Here is a 20,942-nt window from a genome sequence, read left to right as displayed (position 1 = left end):
TCTGAGGCCCTGCTCAGCCCTTGGGGAACGTGTGGCAATGTGAGTTTTTCCACTCTCTGTTTTCTCAACACACATTTTTGTGTGTGGCCCAAACTTTGTGGTCTGGGTGGTAGAGAGTACGATGGAGCTGTGTCATGCAGTGGGCAAGCTGTCACAGGCTTGGACATGGGCATCAGATGGGTGACATCCTCAGTACTTGTTCCTTTGTGTCCCGTGGGTTCTGTTGGAACTGACATCAGTGGGACTCCCCAGAGGCCTCTGACCTCTCTAAGCTAGAAGTCCACCCTGACCAATGCTCCCCCAGCCTTAGGGTCGCTTCTTGGAATATATTCCATTCTGTTCCTGAAGGGGCTATGACTGGTGGCTCACCACAGTTTAATGTCACCAAGGAAAGTCATTCAGGTTACTCCAGAAATCCCCTCAGACACATGAGAATCTAGAGTTGGGAGAACAGGAAACCACAGACAATGTTCAAATCTATTTCTAAATTCTGTTTCTAAACTTCCTCCCATCACAGAGAATGGGAACTCAAAGTCATTCTCTGAAGTCTGAGTTTAATGATCTCCTGAGCAGAACCAACCAGCAGCCGGGAACTTGGCAGCATCCTAAGTTGCTGAGTGGCACTGTGTATTTGGAAATTCTTTAAACTTACTACACACTTGCCAAGAGGATGGCATTGCAGAAGCTAGCAAAAGATAGATGCAAAAATTGTGTTTGGATTTGGCTCTGAAAAGGGGCCGACCTATATTATAGCATTGTAGCATCAGCCTCTCGGTCTGGAATGATCCCGTGGGACGCTCCTGCCTTCAGGAAATGGATACCTAACACTCAGTGGACAGAACTGCACTATGGGTCTCCTCATAGTGACCTGGGAGTTAAACCCACATGCCCAAAGTGTCTGGCATGATCAGACCATCAGCAGTCAGAGGGTGGCTGCCTTTGATCTGTGGGGGTCTTTGTATGGCTAGATAGGACCCACCACAGTGTGGAAGTGTGGAAGACCTTCCCTAAGCAGTCTGACATTAAACAACCAATCCAGCCCAGCTGCCACACTCATAGATACACTCTATGTTTTCATGTTAGTGATTTTTAAATTTATTCTGTCTTCACTAATGTATTTTAGACGGAACTTAACTTGGGATAGAAAAGTAAGTTTGACCAACATTCTCAAAGTCTTGAAATTTTTTTGTTCAGTTTGTCTAAAGACTCCCTTTCTGAATAAATTAAGAAGTTTCTTCTTGAAGAGACTCATTTCTTGAAATCATACGTAGAGAATGTGTTATTAAATAGTGGATTGCGTAGAACCTATTGGCTAGAATTCTTTGCCTAGCAACAGATGTGTCAACCTGAATGACTTTTCTGATTGGCTGAAACTGAAGTGCTTGGCTTTTACTCCCTTTCCCTTCTTGTTAATTCTGCCTCAGTCTGTGACCTCTTCTGACCCCACCAAACAGCAAGAAGAAAATGGCCACAGGCAGGGCCCTGGTGTTAAGACTTTTCTTCATGGCTGCCCTGATGAGCCCCCAGAAGTCATGGGCTATCAAAGGTAAGTGCTAAGCAAAGCAGAGCCAGGGACGGTAGACAGCGAGCATTTGCAAGACAACGTTTGAGCTGAAGAGCAAGAGTGACGAGCGTCCTGTGGGTCTGAATCTGAAGGTTATAACACAGCTATAGTTCAGGGGAAATCCTTCCTTCCTACGTGGAGTAGGGCAGACTTTGTCGAGCAAGACAAGCCGAGGCATGCATTGCTGAGGACCGCCAGCCATCATGGCAGAGGCCAGACTTTGGGGTGATGGAGAAGTCATTTTTAAAAGGCACCAATAAGGGCATATATCTGGGCTTTAATTTTTTAGAGAAAATTAATAGTTAGAAGTGCTACACAATGTGTGGAGATTAAGTGGAAAAGCATCCCTGAGAAGCCCTTAGAGCTGCTCTTGGCTGCACACCCAGCAGCTTGTTTTCCCCATGTCGGTCCTGCTGTATTTAACCACAGGCACTGCCAAATTGACCCCATAGGATGGGCAGGCAAGTGTGTTTAACTGATTGACCCTTGGGGCAGTGGTGGCAACGCCCACCCCTTGGTGTGACACAGCAGAGGCTGCAAGGTCAGAGGTCACCACTAGTGAGTTACACGTAGAGTAGCGGCTTGAGCCAGCGGAGACTACACAGCGGATTCTATCATCGTCTCAGAGGAAATACTGTGTGCTGGTGCAGACACCTGCTCTGAGCAGGGCTCTGCATCCAGGGGACACTGTCCATGGCTTTAGGCCGGAAAGAACTAAGTCAGGTGGAGTCTCACCTCAGCCGTGCAGCAGCCGCTTGGGCTTCTATTGCCCAGGGACTAGGAAGGCAGATGCTCTTCCTGTGTGGGTGTGGCTGGATGGAAGGGGCATCTAGAATATATGTTTGTGCAGAGAGGCCACTGTAAAATAAGTCCCTGGGTCAAATTAAAATCGGTCCCCTTACTCCTAAAGACAGCAGAGAAGCAGTGGTCTCCTCATCTCTCTCACGGTTGGTTATTCTCCTTGTCAATCATAATAGACCGAGTCTCACAAAAGCTTAGTCACACCCTAAGTGGTGTTTAGATAAAGGTCAAGTTTCAAGGTCAACCCAGGGATGCCCCTTCTCGCTGAGGAAGCTTTGGAGTGACCTCACAACGTTGCAAGTTCTCTGTCCCAACCTCCTGGGCACCTCAGGCTCCACTTACATCTCTAAGGGTCTAGTCTGTGGGGCTTAGAGCAGTTTCTGTCCACAAACTGTCAGCAGTGCTTGTTAGAGGCCTGAGGAGGTGCTAAGAAAGTTTTTGTCTCAAACCAATCCTGGTGGAGCGGGACTCCAGCAGAGCTGCGATTGGAAGCTCAAATACTGAGTAGATAGTGATTTGCTCCCATTACAGGGTAGGGAAAGGGATCAGGTGTCGCGCTGTGCTTAGTTCCAGAGTTCCTAATGAATCCTTTCAAATACTCTTCTCCCTTCAGAGAGCACAGCGCCAGGGGGAGAGCCGCTGGTGGCTGGTGTGCCACCTGAGTGATTTACGTCCACACAGCAGGGAGCCAGGAACTTTCTTTCTTATGCAATGCTGCTAGATTTCTAAAGTCCTGAGGTCATTAGATGTCCACTCAAAACTGTCTTCTGAATCAACCTGCCTCTCCCTCAAGGCTCAGGGAACTTTGTAGAAGAGAGGGCAGAAAGAACCTAAGAGCCAGAGGATGGGGAGAGCCCCGTGAGACCCTGTCTTTCAGGTGTGAGGAGTGTTGCTTACTTGAATGAACTTGCCGTGGCTGTGGTTACCTGCCCAAACCAGTTAAACAATCCAGCCCGGATTGGGAGGGGCTCTGGAGGCCCCGCCCCTCGCCTAGGAGTTGTTTGCAGCTGACAGCTGCTGAGGAAGAGTTAGGAGTTAGTTTTCTTTTGGTGTGTGTGTGTGTGTGTGTTGGGGGTGGCCACTGGTTGGTGGCTCATGCTTCCATGGGTAACCTCATACGCAGGCACACGAGGACAACACAAACTTGACTGGTGGGTTGACGAAGAAGGCTGTGCCTTGTCTCCCTCATCCATTCACCCTCTTTGAGACAGCTCCCTTCTTTCTCACCTCCCTGCTTTGCTCAGCATGGACGTCCATCACCCAGACCTTGTCTCCTAAACCCCAACCTTTCCTCTGCTATTCTACGTGTGCCAGCCCCCATTGATCCCCTCCTACGCACACACATGGGTTCTCTGGCTCCCTCTTCCATCTCCCTCCCTAACTTCCTTTCCTTTCTTTTCAGAGGAGCACAGGATCATCCAGGCGGAGTTCTATCTTTCCCCAGACGACAAAGGAGAGTTTATGTTTGACTTTGACGGTGATGAGATTTTCCACGTGGATACTGGAAAGTCGGAGACCATCTGGAGACTTAAAGAATTCGGACAGTTTGCCAGTTTCGAAGCTCAGGGTGCATTGGCCAACCTAGCTGTGGACAAAGCTAACCTGGAAATCATGATAAAGCGTTCCAACCACACTCCAGCCACCAATGGTACTCCCTTCTCCTCTGCATCCCTCCTCCTCCTAGCTTTAAGACAGATGCTCTGAATATCTCTCTCCCTAAGCTCGCTGAGACCTAAGCTTGCTCAGCTCAGCAAACCCAATCCTCAGGCTACAGGCTCAAAGATGTTCGACCCTCAGGGCTTTTCTGTTCTGGTCTTGGCTTATTCACCCACTGTCTCTCATGAAGTCATTGCCCTAATCTACACAGAGGAAGTTAGAAACAGGTTGGGGGTGGGCGTGGGTGGGTATCACACCACAATGCTGACTCCTAAATGATGGAGCTCGGTATTGGCTGGCATGACTCCTCAGGGCACAGCTTCAGAGTCCTGAGGTAGAATTGTACCATGCGCCAGAGTGGTGGAAAGGAGGGGAACACGCTGAGGGACAGAAAGCTGATTTGTGTTGTGTCCCCCACAGTGTCCCCAGAGGTGACTGTGCTCACCAACAGTCCAGCGAGCCTGGGGGAGCCCAACATCCTCATCTGCTTCGTCGACAAGTTCTCCCCTCCGGTGGTCAATGTCACCTGGCTTCGGAACGGACAGCCTGTCACCACAGGCGTGTCAGAAACCGTCTTCCTACCCAGGGATGATCACCTCTTCCGCAAGTTCTACTATCTGACCTTCCTGCCCTCCACGGACGATTACTATGACTGCAGGGTGGAGCACTGGGGTTTGGAGGAGCCTCTGCTCAAGCACTGGGGTACGGCACATCGGTTGGTTCACGTTAAGACATCCTGTGGTGATGGTGATGCTGGGTTCTGGACCCTTAGCACTCTCAGTGTAGGGATGGGAATAGCTCAGTGGTACAGTGTTCGCTTCTTATGTGTGGGCCTCAAGTTCAATTCCCAGCACCACAAACTAAGAGTTCAGTGTTTCACAACTTTGATTACAATGTATACCCTTCTCTTCTCTCATTAACAGGACTCCTCCACCTAAAAAAAATCACTTGTATGGGTGTTTGCCTGTGTGTATGTCTGTGTATCATGTTTGTGTCTGGTGCCCTCGGAGGTCAGATTCTCTCCAACTGAAGCTATGGACAGTTGTTAGCTGCCGTATGGAATCTGGGACAGAAACCCAGGTCCCCTGCAAGAGCAGCCAGTTGTCTTAACTGCGGAGCCACCCCCCCCACCCTCAGAGCGCATTCTCTTTATTACCCTGGTCACCACTGCTGTTCCCTACCACAGTAATTGACAGCTACTTTGCTTTATTTTTTTTTTTTTTTGCCCAGAATTTGAAGAGCAAACCCTCCTCCCAGAAACTAAAGAGAACGTGGTGTGTGCTCTCGGACTGTTTTTGGGTCTTGTGGGCATCATTGCCGGGGTTGTCTTCATCATCAAGGGTATGCAAAGACGGAATGCTGCAGACCGCCGCCAAGGAGCCCTGTGAGACGGCTGGAGGTGGGTTATGTGCAGTCGGACTCGCACAGATGTGAGGGTATTGGAGGGAAGTTAGTATATGGGGGGTGATGGAGCCTTTTGTTGGAAGGGATCAAGCCTTAGCATTGGCTGATATCGCAAACCTCCAGGATCCACAATCCCTTTTGTGGGTGTTCCTGGATCACATTTTGAGTCTTGGAAATTTTCTTCAGCTCCCAAGACCATTGACTCACTGAGAACACAGTGACCTGGTGACTTGGGGAAGTTAGTTCCCAGACTCAGGCACTTCTGAACTCGGTGTTCCAAGGCAGCAGCCATGCTGCCAGAGTCAGAAGTCTTTGGAGTTAGCCTCTTGGATCCGTGGCATGAACTGGAAATCTCTTGAGTCAATGACTGGTATTGATCCTTTAGTATGAAAGATGCTTCTAGGGGGATCTAGGAAGAGGCAAGGCATGATGACCTTTGTGCAAAATAGGGTTAGCAGTTCATGTTGGGAACCCAAATCTACACTTAAGGACTTCCGCAGCGTCAAATGATCAAGGGGGCAAGGAAGGAAGCTGACTCCCTGGTAACCGTGTGTGTTCCACCACAGGCGATGCCTTTAACAGAAGCAGAACGAGGAAACTTGCTGTGACATCGGCTGAGCCCCTTTTCTCAGCTGTTCACCTCAGCGGAGACTCGCACCTTCTGCAGTCTCCGGCCTTAAACCTCGACAATGGCTGCAGGTTCTCTGGTCTGATGTGTAGCTGGGGTTCTCTGCCTCCTTCCTGTGTTTTCTATCTTCCATCCTTTGCAGTCACCACCTAATTCCCTGACAAATATCATGACGTTCTTCCTCTGCTGTGGAACTCTCAGAGCACTGCATGGAAGTATCTTCTGCTCTCTTACAGCTTGCTGTTTCTCCAAACTGTGTTTTTTCCCCTACAAATAATAAACATCTTGGATGGGTTGTGAGGTGCTTTTCATGTCTGATCAAGTTCTTGGTGGAGAGGAGGGGCCCGATTAATCTGTGTGCTCCCTCCAAGTCTGAACGTGGAATACCTTCATGAGCTCTGGGATTAATCAGAAACCCCAGGTTCACCAGGGATACAGATGCTATTGTTTGAAGATGAGTCCTCGCCTGACAAACCTCAGAGCAGGGCTGCTGTGCTACAAACTCAGGATCAGTGTGGGGAGATCTGTAGGGAGCTTCCCTGCCTCCACCCATTTTATACACGTATGACATTCTCAAAGAAAGTTTAAAGAGATTCAGTATGCAAATAAGGTCAGCACTAACTGGACTCAGTGTGTATCTATGTGCACATGCATGCATTTATATATGCCTGCGTGTGTATGTGCCTGCGTGTATATGTGCATGCATGCATATGTGCCTGCATGTGTACGTGCATGCGTGCGTATGTGCCTGTGTGTGTACATGCATGCGTGTGTATGTGCCTGTGTGTGTACGTGCCTGCGTGTGTATGTATGCACATGCATGTGTGTATAAAGAAAGTCATGGATTCTAGAAGTGAGAGGAAGTGTTTGAGGGATCATGGAAGGAGCTGGAGGAGAGAGGGATGGGTGGAAATGATGTAAACATATAAATATGACATACTTGTGTCTAAGCGCCCCAAGTAATTATTTTAAAGAAGAGATTCAGAATTGATACTTGGGTCACATTAACAGAATCAGTGAACGCAGTCCACGCTAACTGAATCAGTGAACGCAGTCCACGCTAACTGAATCAGTGAACGCAGTCCACGCTAACTGAATCAGTGAACGCAGTCCACGCTAACAGAATCAGTGAACGCAGTCCACGCTAACTGAATCAGTGAACACAGTCCACAGTAACTGAATCAGTGAACGCAGTCCACAGTAACTGAATCAGTGAACACTGTCCACGCTAACTGAATCAGTGAACGCAGTCCACGCTAACTGGATCAGTGAACACAGTCCACAGTAACTGAATCAGTGAACGCTGTCCACGCTAACTGAATCAGTGAACGCAGTCCACACTAACTGAAAAATGGGGAAAAGCACTTGATCGTCTGGATAGACTCAGAAAATGAATTGTGTGAGAACTTAACATTTGGATTTAAAGGTTTTTCTTTTTCTTTTTCTTTTTTTTGAAATAACTGCTATCTTATGAAATCTGTAATAAAAAGAAATTTATTTGATCTGGGGAAAGCCAGCTGTCCTGCTTTTCCCATCAGACACAGGCACAGAACACTCGATGCTTCCCCACTTGGCACCTAGGGCACACTGTGGCATTATGGTGTTGGGCAGTGAAAAAAAATGGCAAAATAAATAAACAAAAGGTATTAGTATTTCAAAGAATACAAAATTTAATTGGTTCCTTTTTGATATAACCAGATACTTAAGAAGAAAAGAAATAACAGACAAAAGTATGGTGATATTTCGTTTGTGTTGTAACAAAGTTTGCCTGACTAGCACCTGAATGCAGAGCTAGCCACACTAGTCAGCCATGCAGGCCAGGCAGTGGTGGTGCACACCTTTAATCCCAGGACTCAGGGGACAGATGGATCTCTGTGAGTTTAAGGCCATCCTGGGCTACTTGAGATTGAATCTGTCTAAAAGAGAAACAGAGCTCACACAAAGGTGATCCCAGCATTTGGGATTCCATGTCTTAAATCCCAGCACTAGGGAGGTGGAGACAGGAGGGATATGGCTGGGCAGAGAGAGGAATATAAGGCAGGAGGAGACAGGAGCTCAGTGCAGGCTGAGGGTTCAGTCTGAGGATTCAGTCTGAGGTTTCGTAGAGACAGGATCGCCCTTTGGTCTGAACATTGGTAGAGGTAAGAACTCTCTAGTGACTGGCTGGTCTGCTTCTCTGATCTTCCAGCATTAACCCTTATATCCGACTCTAGGTTTTTTTTTTATTATTATTATTAAGAACAATTAGATTTCGTGTTACAGCACCAGACAAAGGGCAGGGGAATATAAGGTGGCAGAACAGGGGAGAGGAGGGGACGTCTCTCCAGGGACTGCAGGCCCACACACGGGATGGGCAGGCCATCAGGGAGAACAATCTGCAGGGTCCAGAGCCAGGAGGAGGCAGGTCCTGGTGGAGCACTGTCAATGGAGGAACTCGAGCAGGCAGGACATGATTTCAGACATGGAGACAGGAGAGCTCCTTCCTTCAGCCTTATCACCTCAGCTCAGCTCCGGAGTCCTGCAGAGCACAGGGGACAGTGGCATTTTCAGACCCAACTCTGCAGTGGCTTCTCTCCTCCTCCCCACAGGCTTCCCTGACAGTGTGGTCGTGAGCAAAGAGAACTTCTCAGGCCCCAGCCAAAGCTGCTTCAGAGTCCAGGCCTTCAGTAAGCGCAGGGAACAAGGCTCAGTGCAAACCGCCTGGCCGGACCCTGGCAGGGCCTAGCGGCTTTTCCTTCCCCTGTGCGTTTCTCAGCCTGTTCTCTGTCTGTCAGTCTTTCTCTTATCTGCAAGCCACTGCTCCTTGGGTTGCTCTCCAGCACCCACAGAGAGGTGCGTTCGGAAGCTGCTTAGACTTTGAGCTCACCTGGGGGACGGCCGTCTTCACAGAGGCTCTACCGACTCCCTGGTAACTAACCTTAGCGAAGCCACGACTCTCCCCTGAAATGCTACGGAGAAAGTTGGCCCCACCAGCTCCGCACCTCTCAGGTTCCTTGAGTAGACGAACAGCCCCCCTGGGAGGGACAGCAGACCCAGCACCAAGACCACAACTCCACTCAGCATCTTCTTCCGTGCCGACGCGGACTGAGCCCCTGAGGAGGAAGCCAGGTGTGGACTTTTAATCTCAAATTCAACACCCCTCATTGAGGTCCTGATATTCGGAGCACTAGGGGAGCTAGAACCGGCCGCTTCTGGGAAGATATTTCAGAATCACACGAAACAGTGGAAGACTAGCTGCAGCTATGGATGGGAATGCGACTATCTGGTGTTGCTTTATAAATCTACACTATCCCTTATAACGAAACTCACGACGTCATTTCTCCTAGCAGCAGCTGGTGGCTGCGTAGTGTTGCCCGGGTTCCACTTTACTCTTAATAATGCTGTCCGGAGAAGGTGTATCTAATTTCAGTTCCTTTCTGGAGTTGTGGTCTAAACCTTAGAGGTACACTTTTCTCTGATTCTTGCCAGAGAACCTAACTCATGCTGTGTGCTGTACTGGGGACATCTGTCATCACTGACACATCTTCACCCAGCCTATCTAAATGTTTTGTTTTTCAATGACTTTATATTTGGGAACATTACTACATAGCTCCCGACTTAATCAGCCCGTATGTGGTTGTAGAGATGGAACTAGGCGAGGAGTAAAAGCCAGTAACTTGGAATTCTACACATCTTTCTCTGTGGAATAAGCCATTCCCCCTTTCTGGTGGGCAGGGATTCTTGGGGCCAGAGAGAGCTGACAGGCAGAGGTAAGCCACGCCCCTCCCGGGTGGGCGGGGATTCGCTGGATCAGGAGCTTCCTACTCACTCCACACCACTCTGGCAGGGCTGGTCAGGCTGGGATGCTCCACCTGGCAGGTGTAAACCTCTCCACTCTGAGGAACCGTCTCCAGCATCACCAGGGTCTGGAAGGTCCAGTCCCCATTCTGGATCAGGCCCGTGGTCACGACCCCAGCCTTCTCTTCCTGGCCATTCCGGAACCATCTGATTTCAATCTGGCCGGGATAGAAGCTGCTTACAGAGCAGACCAGGAGGTTGTGGTGCTCCAGGGGCTGCATCTTTGCCGAATACACAGTCACCTGGGGCTCAGCTAGAGGAGAAGGGGAGGTGAGAATAAGTCACGTGAATGTTGCACCGCACTCACATGCACACACACGTGTAATTAAAAATAAAACAACTTATATTTTCAACAAGCTAAGCAGCATCAGGCCTAGTTAAAATGTGGATGGGAGAGCCTGCAAACCACTGAGGAAAACGCTGGAAACCAGAGCTGTGGACGGCGGGTGAAGCTCAGTGTTTTAGCTAGGACTACTATTGCCGTGAAGAGAAACCATTACCATGGCAACCTTTGTAAAGGGAAACGTCTAATTCAGGTGGCTTACAATTCAGAGGGTCAGTCCATTATCATCATGGTGGACATGCCAGCGTGCAGGCAGACATGCAGCTGGAGAAGCAGCCGAGTGTCCTGGATCTGGCAGGCAACAGGAAGTGGTGTGGCACTGAGTGATGCTTGAGCAAGAGAGACCACAATGATGCACTTCCTCCAACAAGGCCACACCTACTTCAACAATGCCACACCTCCTAATAGTCCCTTTGGGGGGGTCGTTTTCTTTCAAACCCCCACCCTTAGAGAAGGAATGGACTTTCCCTGCCAGTGTGAACCATGTAATAGAAACACAGAAATGAAAGAAATGGGCATTAAAAATAAAGGAGAGGTATTTCTTTTTATAATTTTTACATTTTAGTTCTACTTTTACATAATTAAACTTGTCCTTACACAATTTCATACAGGTACATAGTACATTCTGTTCTCCTCTGTCCCGCTATTTTCCCATCGCTGACCCTCCACCACGAATCTCTCTCTTTTGCACATTTGTGTCTGTTTTGTTCTGAAATATTTGGCAACACACACACAAAAAAAAAAAAAAACAACAACAGTCTAACAAATTGAGTGTGTGCTAACCCGCCTCACCCGAAGAAGAATCTGCCGCAACTTCGTTATGAGCGGTACTACATAAAACAGCAGCACAGTGCATTAGGAACAAAATTGTGCCTAAGAGCCAGCTTCGCATCATTGAAAAGATTTATCTTCATTTCTTTATATGTGTGTTTGTGTGTGAATGCCACAAATGGAGGACAGAAGAGGGCGCAGGCCCTGGAGCTGGAGCTACAGGCAGTTGTGAGTGAGCTACCTAGTTTGGGTGCTGGAAACTTGAACCTGGGTCCTCTGGAAGAGCAGCAAGTGCTCTTAACCCCTGAGCCGTCTCTCTAGCCTGTCTAACCATTTCAATGATGTAAAAATACATATGCCAAGAAAAAAAAAAACAAAGTCTTTATTTATATTTTTAATTATGTGTGTACATGAGTGTGTGAGTATGTGTTTGTGTTTGTGTGCGTGCATGCACACGTGTGTGTGTGTATGTGTGTGTGCAATACTCATGGGGGCAGTAGAGAGACTCAGATCCCCTGGGGCTGGAGTGGCAGGCTTCTGTGAGCCGCCCACCATGAGGACTGAGAACTGTGAGAACAGAACATGACCTGAACCTTGAACTCTCTGCTGCCGCTGGAGGACCTTTTGACCAAAAAGGTTTCAGAGTCTCTCTCTCTCTCTCTCTCTCTCTCTCTCTCTCTCTCTCTCTCTCTCTCACACACACACACACACACACACACACACACTTTCACCTGTGCACCTCCAGCCCAATGTTTACCTTTTAAGTTCAACAGGAACCAATCAACAAGTTGGTAGTTATTTCTGCACTTGTCCACTAAGGCCCGATAATTGTCCAGGACATCCTTCTGGCTATTCAAGTCCTCAGCTATGGGCTTCCCCAGCTCCGTCACTGCCAGGAACTTCCCAAAGTCACTGTCAAAGCGTGCAAACTCTTCCTGGTTATAGATGAATCTGGTCACAGTCCTCATGCGCTCCGTCCCGTTGAGGTAATGACACTCACCCTTCAGCTGCAGCAGGAAATGTGCTGTGGGCACAGGACACACTATTACAGGCTGTGTGGGAGGAGACTCAAGCAACGTCCCAAACCGGGAGGTCAGCGAAGGGAACTTTGACGCCTGCAAGGAACTCGCCTCCTGTACCCTCTAATTCCTAACTACGCCACCACGAGTCCATCTTGAACAACTGAAGCAGATGGAAACTATTGGGTTTCGTTATTGCTGTTGCAATAAAATATCCTGACAAAGATAACATAGCCAAGAAAGGGATTGTTTGGATGATAATTTCAGGGTATAGTCTACGACTGACAGCAAGCCAAGGCGAGAACTTACAGCTTCTTGTCCACAGGGAGGGTCAGAGAAAGAATAAGCACGTGGATCCTCACGTCTCTCATCTAGCTTCCTCCTCTCTGATACCCCTATCTTCAGGGCCCCCACCTAGGGAATGGTGCCACCCACAGTGGACTGAGTCTGCCTACATCAGGTAACAATCAAAACAGTTTCTCACAGACATATCCATGGGCTATCCTGATATAGATAATTCCTCATTAAGATGCTCTTCCCATGTGATTTAATTCGAGTTGTGTCAAGTTGATAGCTAAAACTAAACATCACAAAAACCACGTGGGACAGGGACCCCCTTCTCAACCACCTGCTGCCCCTTCTCATGCCCACAGGTCTTCACCCTCACCTGAAATAGCACCCACCTAGAATCATCTATAAAACAACCCTGAGTATTGGCCTTGTGGCAGGCCTTGCTGACCCTGGGAATCCTACGAGGGAAAACTCAATCTCCTTTCTGCTCTTGGAGCTAAAAATTGTGTAAGTGATGAAATTATCTAAGGATGAGAAAATTCAAAGAGAGGCAGAATAACAAGGCAGATGCTAATGACACGACACAGGAGGACACTAGGGGTGGCTTTTCAGATATGTAAATGGATCCGCTAGCTGTTGTAGAGGCAGATCCCTGGGACCATGAGCGGGTGGGATGGTAACACCAGCACAGAAGGAAACAACAGGCAGTTCTTGTCTGCAAATATCCCTGTGCCATCACCCTGTGCAGTCATCCTGTGCAGTCACCCCTCTGTCTACATCCTGTGCAGTCACCCTGTGCAGTCACCCTGTGCAGTCATCCCGTGCAGTCACCCCTCTGTCTACATCCTGTGCAGACACCCTGTGCAGACATCCTGTGCAGTCATCCTGTGCAGTCATCCCTCTGTCTACATCCTGTGCAGACACCCTGTGCAGTCACCCTGTGCAGACACCCTGTGCAGTCACCCTGTGCAGACATCCTGTGCAGTCATCCTGTGCAGACACCCTGTGCAGTCACCCTGTGCAGTCACCCTGTGCAGTCACCCTGTGCAGTCACCCTGTGCAGACACCCTGTGCAATCACCCCTCTGTCTACATCCCGTGCAGTCATCCCGTGCAGTCATCCTGTGCAGTTATCCCGTGCAGTCATCCTGTGCAGTCATCCTGTGCAGTTATCCTGTGTAGTCATCCCTGTTTACCCTGGAACTCACTCTGTAGACCAGGCTGGCCTTGAACTCAGAGAAATCTGTCTGCCTCTGCTTCCCAAGTGCTGGGATTAAAGGTGTGCAACCCCACCACCCAGTTTACACAGACATTCATTTCCATATTCTATAGTTCCAGGATGGCAGAAAAGCCCCAAGTCTCTGCACTACTGTGCTTAGCCTGAGGGGCTTAAATAAAGTCTCTTCCACTTTCTGCATCTCTAGAGTGTGGATAACCATGCCACAAGCCTAAAATTGTCTAGCTATGGCCTAAGCAACTCAGCAAAGGTCTTCACACCTTAGGACTCCAGGCCACAGCTTCTGGTGCCCAAACCCCTGATAACAATTAGCTTGTCCCTTCAGATCTACAGAGACAGACCATCTGAGTAGATAACGCCACCAATGTTGCTAAGAGTACCACAAACCTCAGTACCAATGGCAGCTACATGATGAAGTACACAGGGAAGTCCTCTCCTCTCCCCTGTGCCCCACAGCCTTAAGCCTGTGGTTACTGATGCCACAGACCCCAGAACCATGAGACCAGCTGTGTTCAGTTCTCAGGACCTAGGGAAATCCCATTCATATTTCTACCATTGTAGCCACTCAACCTTTAGGCCCCTTGTCTCCTGCATCCATCCTGAGCATTCTCGGGAGAGGCTGCTGTGTCTTGAGGGTAGGACCACTGGTGTCACATGCCTTGGTGTTGCTGTGCCTGTGCAGAGAGGCTTCAGCTCAGTGTTCTTCATATCCTACCCCACGCTGCCATCAGGGCTGGACTCTTGAATAGTCTCAGGCACACAACCATGGATGCCAACATCCACTATAAAGTTGTAAACCTTTATGAATCCCTGAAGGTTTTTACTGCGGTGATGAAACACCATGACCAAAGCAATGTGGTAAGGAAAAGGTTTATTTGGCTTATGTTTCCACACCTCTGTTCATCTTTGTGGGAAGTCAGGACAGGAACTCAAACAAGGCAGGAACCTAGGAGGCAGGAGCTGATGAAGAGGCCATGGAGGGAGCTGCCTACTGACTTGTCCCTCATGGCTTGTCCAGCCTGCTTTCTTACAGAACCCAGGACCACCAGCCCAGGGATGGCACCACTCACAATGGGAGGGGCCTTTTCCAATCATTCACTAATATTCTACAGACTTGCCTTTAGCCCAATCTTATGGAGGCATTTTCTCATTCGAGGTTCCTTCCTCTCTGAGAACTCCAGCCTGTGTCAAGCTGACATAAACTCAGGCAGCACAGTGCATGCAGACAATGCTGTCTTAATCAAAGATGGGGAAACTGCACCGAGTACACTTTTGAGTTCTACTGTAACCAAGCTCCAAACATCCACTGCCCTGACTTTCTAATGCCTACTGTCTTAGTGTTCTATTGCTGTGAAGAGACACCATGACCACAGCAACTCCTATAAAGGAAAACATGAAATTGGATGGCTTACAGTTCAGAGGTTCAGTCCATTATCATCATGGTGGGACACAGCAGTGTGCAGGAGGACAAGGTGTTGGAGCTGAGAGTCCTACATATTGGCCAACAGGCAAGGGTAGGTGGTCTGTCTCACTGAGTATAGCTTGAGCATAGGAGACCTCAAAGGTCACCCCCATAGTGACAAACTTCCTCCAACAAAGCTATGCCTCCTGATGGTGTCACTTCCTATGAGCTTATGGGGGCCAATTACACTCAAAGTACAACACCTATTTAAATGAGAAAAACAACTTATTACAAAATCCAGTAACACTGGAAGAAGCAAATGTTACACTGGTTGTACACGCACCAGAGAAAGAGCACAAGAGCCAGTAAAGGAAACGCAACACCTCTAAAATCACAATTCTCCATAGGCAGATCTCTGATGGAAGCATATGGAGTGTCTGGGAATTCAAAATAATGACACAATTACAAGGTACATTCAAATAAAAGAAGCTCAAAGAATCTCCACTAGCTCTCGCCAAAATAGTCCCTCACTGAAGCATATCATACCCAAACAAGATTGTTGGAAGTACCAGAAAACATAGACTAATACAGCACTCTCAAAGATGGGGCTGAGTCACCAGGAGAGAGGGAATACTGTGGGACACATGCGCACGCGCGCGCGCGCGCACACACACACACACACACACATACACACACACACACACACGTGGTGGTAGGGGAAATGGAGACAGAGACCAAATCAGAGAGAGACAAACAGACACAGAGAGACAGAGAGAACTGTTCTTAAAACAAGAGACAACTACCAATTTACATAAAATAAATGCCCCTTAGACTTATATCAGATTTCCTGGAAAAACCCTTATAGGCTTGAAGAGAATAGGAAAAATTATTGAAAAAAAAAAGCTCCCTGTTGACTAAGACTATTATATACAGAAAGACTGTCCTTGTTTAAAAAACATTAAGAGAACTAGAAAGAAACAAAAATAGAAAGCACAAAGAACATAATGAAATTTACAGAACGACGTTCCTACCTTATGATAAGAACCTTAAATAAAGGGCGGGGGAGAAGGCTCAGTGAGTAACACTGAATAACAGTGAGTAACTGAGTAACACCGAATGACAGAGAGCAACAGCGAGGAACAGCACCTGCCAGCAAGCCTGATGAAACCCACATGGTGGAAAGAGAGAACTTACCCCTGAAAGTTGTCCTCTGACCTCTGTGCATACAGCAAGGAAAAAAAAAAAAGGAGGGAGAAGAAGGAAGGGAAGGAAATGTAATAAAAAATAACTTTAAATACAAATGAATTAAATCCATCAATCAACTAATATTTACTGGCTGAAAGAATAGGAAAAATAAGACTCAACTATGTACTGGGTACAAGAAACTCATCACGTTTACAAACAGGTTACATAGACTCTAGGAATGAAGGCTGGGAAGACACATCACACAGATGGAAAATAAAAGTGAGACAAAGTAACAGTACTTTGCCTGGTCAAGCAGACGTTACATTTTGAAAAGTGAAAAAAAAAAAAACAAAGAAGGTCGTTGCATATTGACACAATGATACATTTAACAAAGTGGCTTATTAGATATAAATAGGCACGTATCATGAACCAGATAGGGGAACACCATAATATAGAAATCAAATATTAATAGATCTAAAGAGAGAAATAGATCTAAATTAGAAATACATTAATAAATAGGGTTGTCAACATGCCATTCTCCTCTAGGAACAGAGGATCATCAAGGAAACTACTGAGTTTAACTAGAGGGCACAGTCAATGGGCCTGACGGAAGTCACAGAACACCATCCAGGGGCAGCAGGGCACACAGCTGTCCTAGCAACATGTGCACACTCCCGAGGACAGAGAACATGGAGAGCCGTAAATGAGGGCTCAATAAATTTTGCATCAAAATTTATTACTTGCATCAAAATTATGTCAAATGCATCATCCATCATCCCAGCCCAGAATAAAGTAAAACTACAATAAAAACAATTAGGAAAGTGGAAACAGTAGAACCAGGGGTGGATTACACACGTCCCTAAATAAGCAATATGTAATTGAAGAAACTAAGAAGGAAAATAAAGAACTTTCCAGAAAGAAGCAAAAATAACCACACAAAATATCTTCTGTGGGTATCAGCAAAAGCTATACGGACAGGAAGTTTGGGGAGTTTTTTGTTGTTTTTAGAGTTATACACTAGAGTATGTTTATTGTTCAAAGGTGTGGGTTTCATACAGACATCGTTAGTCAAATATAGCCTTACTTCAACCATGTTCAACCCCGTTTCCCTCTCCTGCCTGCCCTGCCTCTTTCTGGTGATTTCCGTTCTCCAGAACAGTCCTTCCCCTGCACAACCCCCTATCCTGAGTCAGGCTTACTCCACCTGCTATGGTGGTCGCCACTTCTGCACTGTTTTCTTACAACGGTGCCATTTTGAATTTGTTTAGTTATTCTTTGTTTGGCTAAAGGAAACCTATTTTTTTTAGTAATAAATGCAATAATTAAAAATAAAATTATATAAAACAATAAACAGCAATAAAAGCCAATGCACCTGAAGGAGTTAGAAGAGCAAGAGTAACCCAGACCTGAAATCCAAGAAGATAAGAAATGGTACAGATCATAATTTAATAAGGTAAAGCAAAGATATATGGCAGAAGTGATCAGTGGAGCAGAGAGCCAGCTTTAAAGGGATCATCAAGACTGAAAAATCCTTATCTAGTCTAACAGAGAAACAAAAAAGAGAAATTCCAAGTCAGTACAATTCGAGACTAAGAAGGGGGTGATGTCAGTTAGCTGTCCAATACAAGGGCCATGACACACTGCCTTGAAGGAGACTATGTCAAACACTGGGCATGCCTGGAACAGAGGGATAGACCCCTGGACAAGCACAGCTCACAGTAACTGAGCCAAGAAGACAGATGGAAACAAAATGGGCCGATAATGAGAGTCCAGGTCTTTAAGGTACTGGCAGAGTCCACGAGACTTTTGGAGAATTAATTCCCATTGTAGTTACGCTCTTCAGAAAACTGGAATGGATACAGCTTTGCCTAACCTTTCGTTAGGTCAGAATTCCCTGAAACAAAGCGACGACGATCCAATCACAAATAAACCAGAGGTGCAGGCTTTATGAACAAAGGTGCCAAAATTTCCAGTAAAACTCTAGTAAATCAAATTCAACCTCACATCAAAAGTTCATAGGTCATGCCCAAGTCGGATTCATTTTCCAGATGCAAGGGTGGTCTGACATATGCAAATGAGCGTGGAGAGCAGGCCAACAGGACGAAGGTGTAGAAACATAAACAACACGCCAGGAAAGGTTCTGACACAATTCATACTGCTTATGGGAAGAAAACTCAAAAAAATTAGGTATGGAAGGAACATACATCAAAATGATAACGGCAATATGTAAAAACCCACAGTCATGTGTGAGTGGGTGGAGCTACAGTCATTTCTTCCTGGATCTGGGAAGACACAGGCCCTCCACACTCACGGCTCTGGCTCAGTGCCTGACTGGAAGCCTTTGGAAGGGCTATTAAACACTAAGAATCAGTAGGATCCAAATCGGAAGGAAGTTATTCATGTTTGCAAGCATGACGTCACAGGAAAGCCTAAGTAATCCACCCAAAAGCTGTTGGACCTGATACACTCAGTGAAGGTGCGGCACACAGGAGGCAGCAGCCCTTTCTGTAGCGGTAATGAACTTGTCAACAGCGAACTCTATAGACCAATCCCGGGAGTGGAGAGGTGGCTCGGCGGTGAGGAGCACTGCTGCTCTTATGACTTCGAGCTAGGGTTCCAATCCCAGCACCCACAGGGCCGCTCACAGCTGGCTGCAATTCCAGTTCTTGAGGATTCAGTGCCATCTTCTGGCCTCTATCGGCACTGCAGTCTCATGCTGCATGGGCATACATACAATTAAGCCACCCATAAATATAAAACAATTTTGTTTTTGACAGGGTTTCTCTATCTCCGGCTGTCCTGGAATTCTCTTTGTAGACCAAGATGCTGTACCAGGCCTTTTCTTTTGGGCCAGCAACAAGTTTCCAAATCATGATAGAGACTTATTAGTTTCCATGCTCTGCCTAGTTGAGGCTCGTTTCTGGCTAGCTCTTCTAACTTAAATTAACTTTCTCTTATCTACCTTCCTTACTTCTGTATATCTTACTTTCACCGATTCTCTAAGTCTGACTGGCATTTGTCTGGCTTCTTGCTTTGGCTGGGTCCCTCATTTCTTTTCCTCCTTCTTCTCCTTCCTCTTCTCTCTCTCAAGCCTAGAGTTCTCCTCCTATTTATTCTCTGCCTGCCAGCACTGCCTTTCCTTTCTCTGCCCAGCTATTGGCCATTCAGCTCTTTATTGGACCAATCAGGTGCCTTAGGCAGGCAAGGTGAAACAGATGCAACACATCTTTTCCTAATTAAACAAACGCAGCATCAACAAAAGTAACACGCCTTTACACAGTTAAAATAATCACAGCAAAACAAATGTAACACATGTTTACATAGTTAAAACAATATTCTTCAGCATAAACAAATGTAGCACATCCTTGCTGAGTTAAAATAATATTCTGCAACAGGCTGTCCTTTAAAACCACAGAGATCCACCTGTCTCTGCCTCCGGAGTGCTGAGGTTAAAGGTGTGCACCATGACTGCCCATAAAACAATCTTTTTTAGATGAAACCCAAATAAGCCTATTAAAACACTGGAAAGGGAGCTATAAAGAGAGCTCTCAGAACAAGACATAATGTTCAAATGGCCAATAAGTGTTTGAGAAATACTCAGTTTCACTAACCATGAAGAAAGTGCAAAGCAAAATGACAGGGAAGCATTGTCACTGCAGGTAGGGTGACTCAGCAAAAATTAATAATTGCTGGTGAGGATGGAGGAAATAAAAATTAGTACAGACATCATGGCGAACAGTTGGAGGTTCCCCATAAAACCCAAACACTTGTAGGTATCAGCCCGAAGATGAAATCTTTGTACCCAAAAGAAATCTGAGTCCCCGTTTGCCACAGTGCTACTCCCCATAGAGAAGAGTGCAGCCGGCAGAGATGCCTACCCAAGGGCGAATGGGTAAAGGAAGTGTGTGCACAGTGGAATCCTACTCGGTCACGAAGGGAAAGAGGCCCCATCGCTGGGAACAACCTGGATGCAGCGGGAAGCCAAAGGAAATGGACCAGACTCAGAAAGACAAATGCGACATATTCCCACCTACTTGTGACCTGAAATTCGACCTGGACGAGGACCAAAGCAGAGGTGGTCACTAGAGCCTGGGGTGGCAGAGGAAGGTAGGTGACTAAGCTGGTGGTCACTAGAGCCTGGGGTGGCAGAGGAAGGTAGTGACTAAGCTGGAAGGAGACCCACAGGAAGTCCCAGAGCCATTCTTGCTTCTCTGCAGCATGGTGGGGTTATTACGGAGTTAGAACAATCTACAGAGCACATAAATATGGCTGGAAGAGTAAGGGATTCCATGTATAAATGCCTGGTGCATGGGAAGATGGGATGCTTAGTATGATGGCCAGCCACTGCACAAGTCAGGGGTCACCACTGCACACACACCGACATATGAGGAGTCCCCACTGCACACACTGACATATGAGGAGTCCCCACTGCACACACTGACATATGAGGAGTCCCCACTGCACGCACACTGATGTGTCAGGAGCTGAGAGGCAGCTCAGGGTTAAAAGCACTTGTTACAGAGGACCCAGGTTTGGCTCCTATACCCTACCAAGTCAGGTAGCTCCTGACGGCCTGTAACTCCAACTTCAGGGGATTCGAGGTTCTCTTCTAAGCTCTATCAGCACCTTCACTCGTGTGTACACACACAATTAAAAAGGATTTCTCAGAAAATGAGGAAACAACCTTCCTCAAGACCCAGTAATACCACTTTTGGGTACATATCCAAAGAATGCTCAATCGCACCACGAGGGCATGTGCTCAACTATGTTCATAGCAGCATTGTTTGTCTTAGCCAGAACCTGGA

At 47.1% G+C, this 20,942-nt stretch overlaps 2 protein-coding genes across 4 annotated transcripts in view; one reads left to right on the top strand and one right to left on the bottom strand.

Moving 5' to 3' along the window:
• Positions 1-1,433: 1,433 nt before the first annotated feature.
• Positions 1,434-6,315, top strand: LOC126494852 (H-2 class II histocompatibility antigen, E-U alpha chain). The gene is made up of 5 exons (XM_050132299.1): positions 1,434-1,546; positions 3,768-4,013; positions 4,442-4,723; positions 5,252-5,420; positions 5,992-6,315. The coding sequence occupies exons 1-4, from the start codon at positions 1,465-1,467 to the stop codon at positions 5,407-5,409; spliced, it is 768 nt and encodes a 255-aa protein (XP_049988256.1). The 5' UTR covers positions 1,434-1,464; the 3' UTR covers positions 5,410-5,420; positions 5,992-6,315.
• A 1,449-nt stretch (positions 6,316-7,764) lies between these two features.
• Positions 7,765-20,942, bottom strand: part of LOC126494850 (H-2 class II histocompatibility antigen, E-D beta chain-like) — a 65,588-nt gene continuing 52,410 nt past the window's right edge. For all 3 annotated transcript variants that reach the window (XM_050132297.1, XM_050132296.1, XM_050132295.1), the window contains exons 2-5: positions 11,762-12,028; positions 9,862-10,143; positions 9,035-9,145; positions 7,765-8,571 (exon numbers count right to left, since the gene is read on the bottom strand). In XM_050132297.1, the coding sequence (XP_049988254.1) occupies positions 8,558-8,571; positions 9,035-9,145; positions 9,862-10,143; positions 11,762-12,028 (674 nt within the window). In that variant the 3' untranslated portion in view covers positions 7,765-8,557. The remainder of the gene's footprint in view (positions 8,572-9,034; positions 9,146-9,861; positions 10,144-11,761; positions 12,029-20,942) is intronic.

This window comes from Alexandromys fortis, unplaced genomic scaffold, assembly GCF_014885135.2.
Source record: "Alexandromys fortis isolate MF-2015 unplaced genomic scaffold, M_Fortis_MF-2015_v1.1 scaffold_420, whole genome shotgun sequence".
Classification (NCBI taxonomy): domain Eukaryota; kingdom Metazoa; phylum Chordata; class Mammalia; order Rodentia; family Cricetidae; genus Alexandromys; species Alexandromys fortis.
The sequence above is the reverse complement of the archived record's forward strand: the minus strand, read 5'-3'. Positions and strand labels throughout refer to the sequence as shown.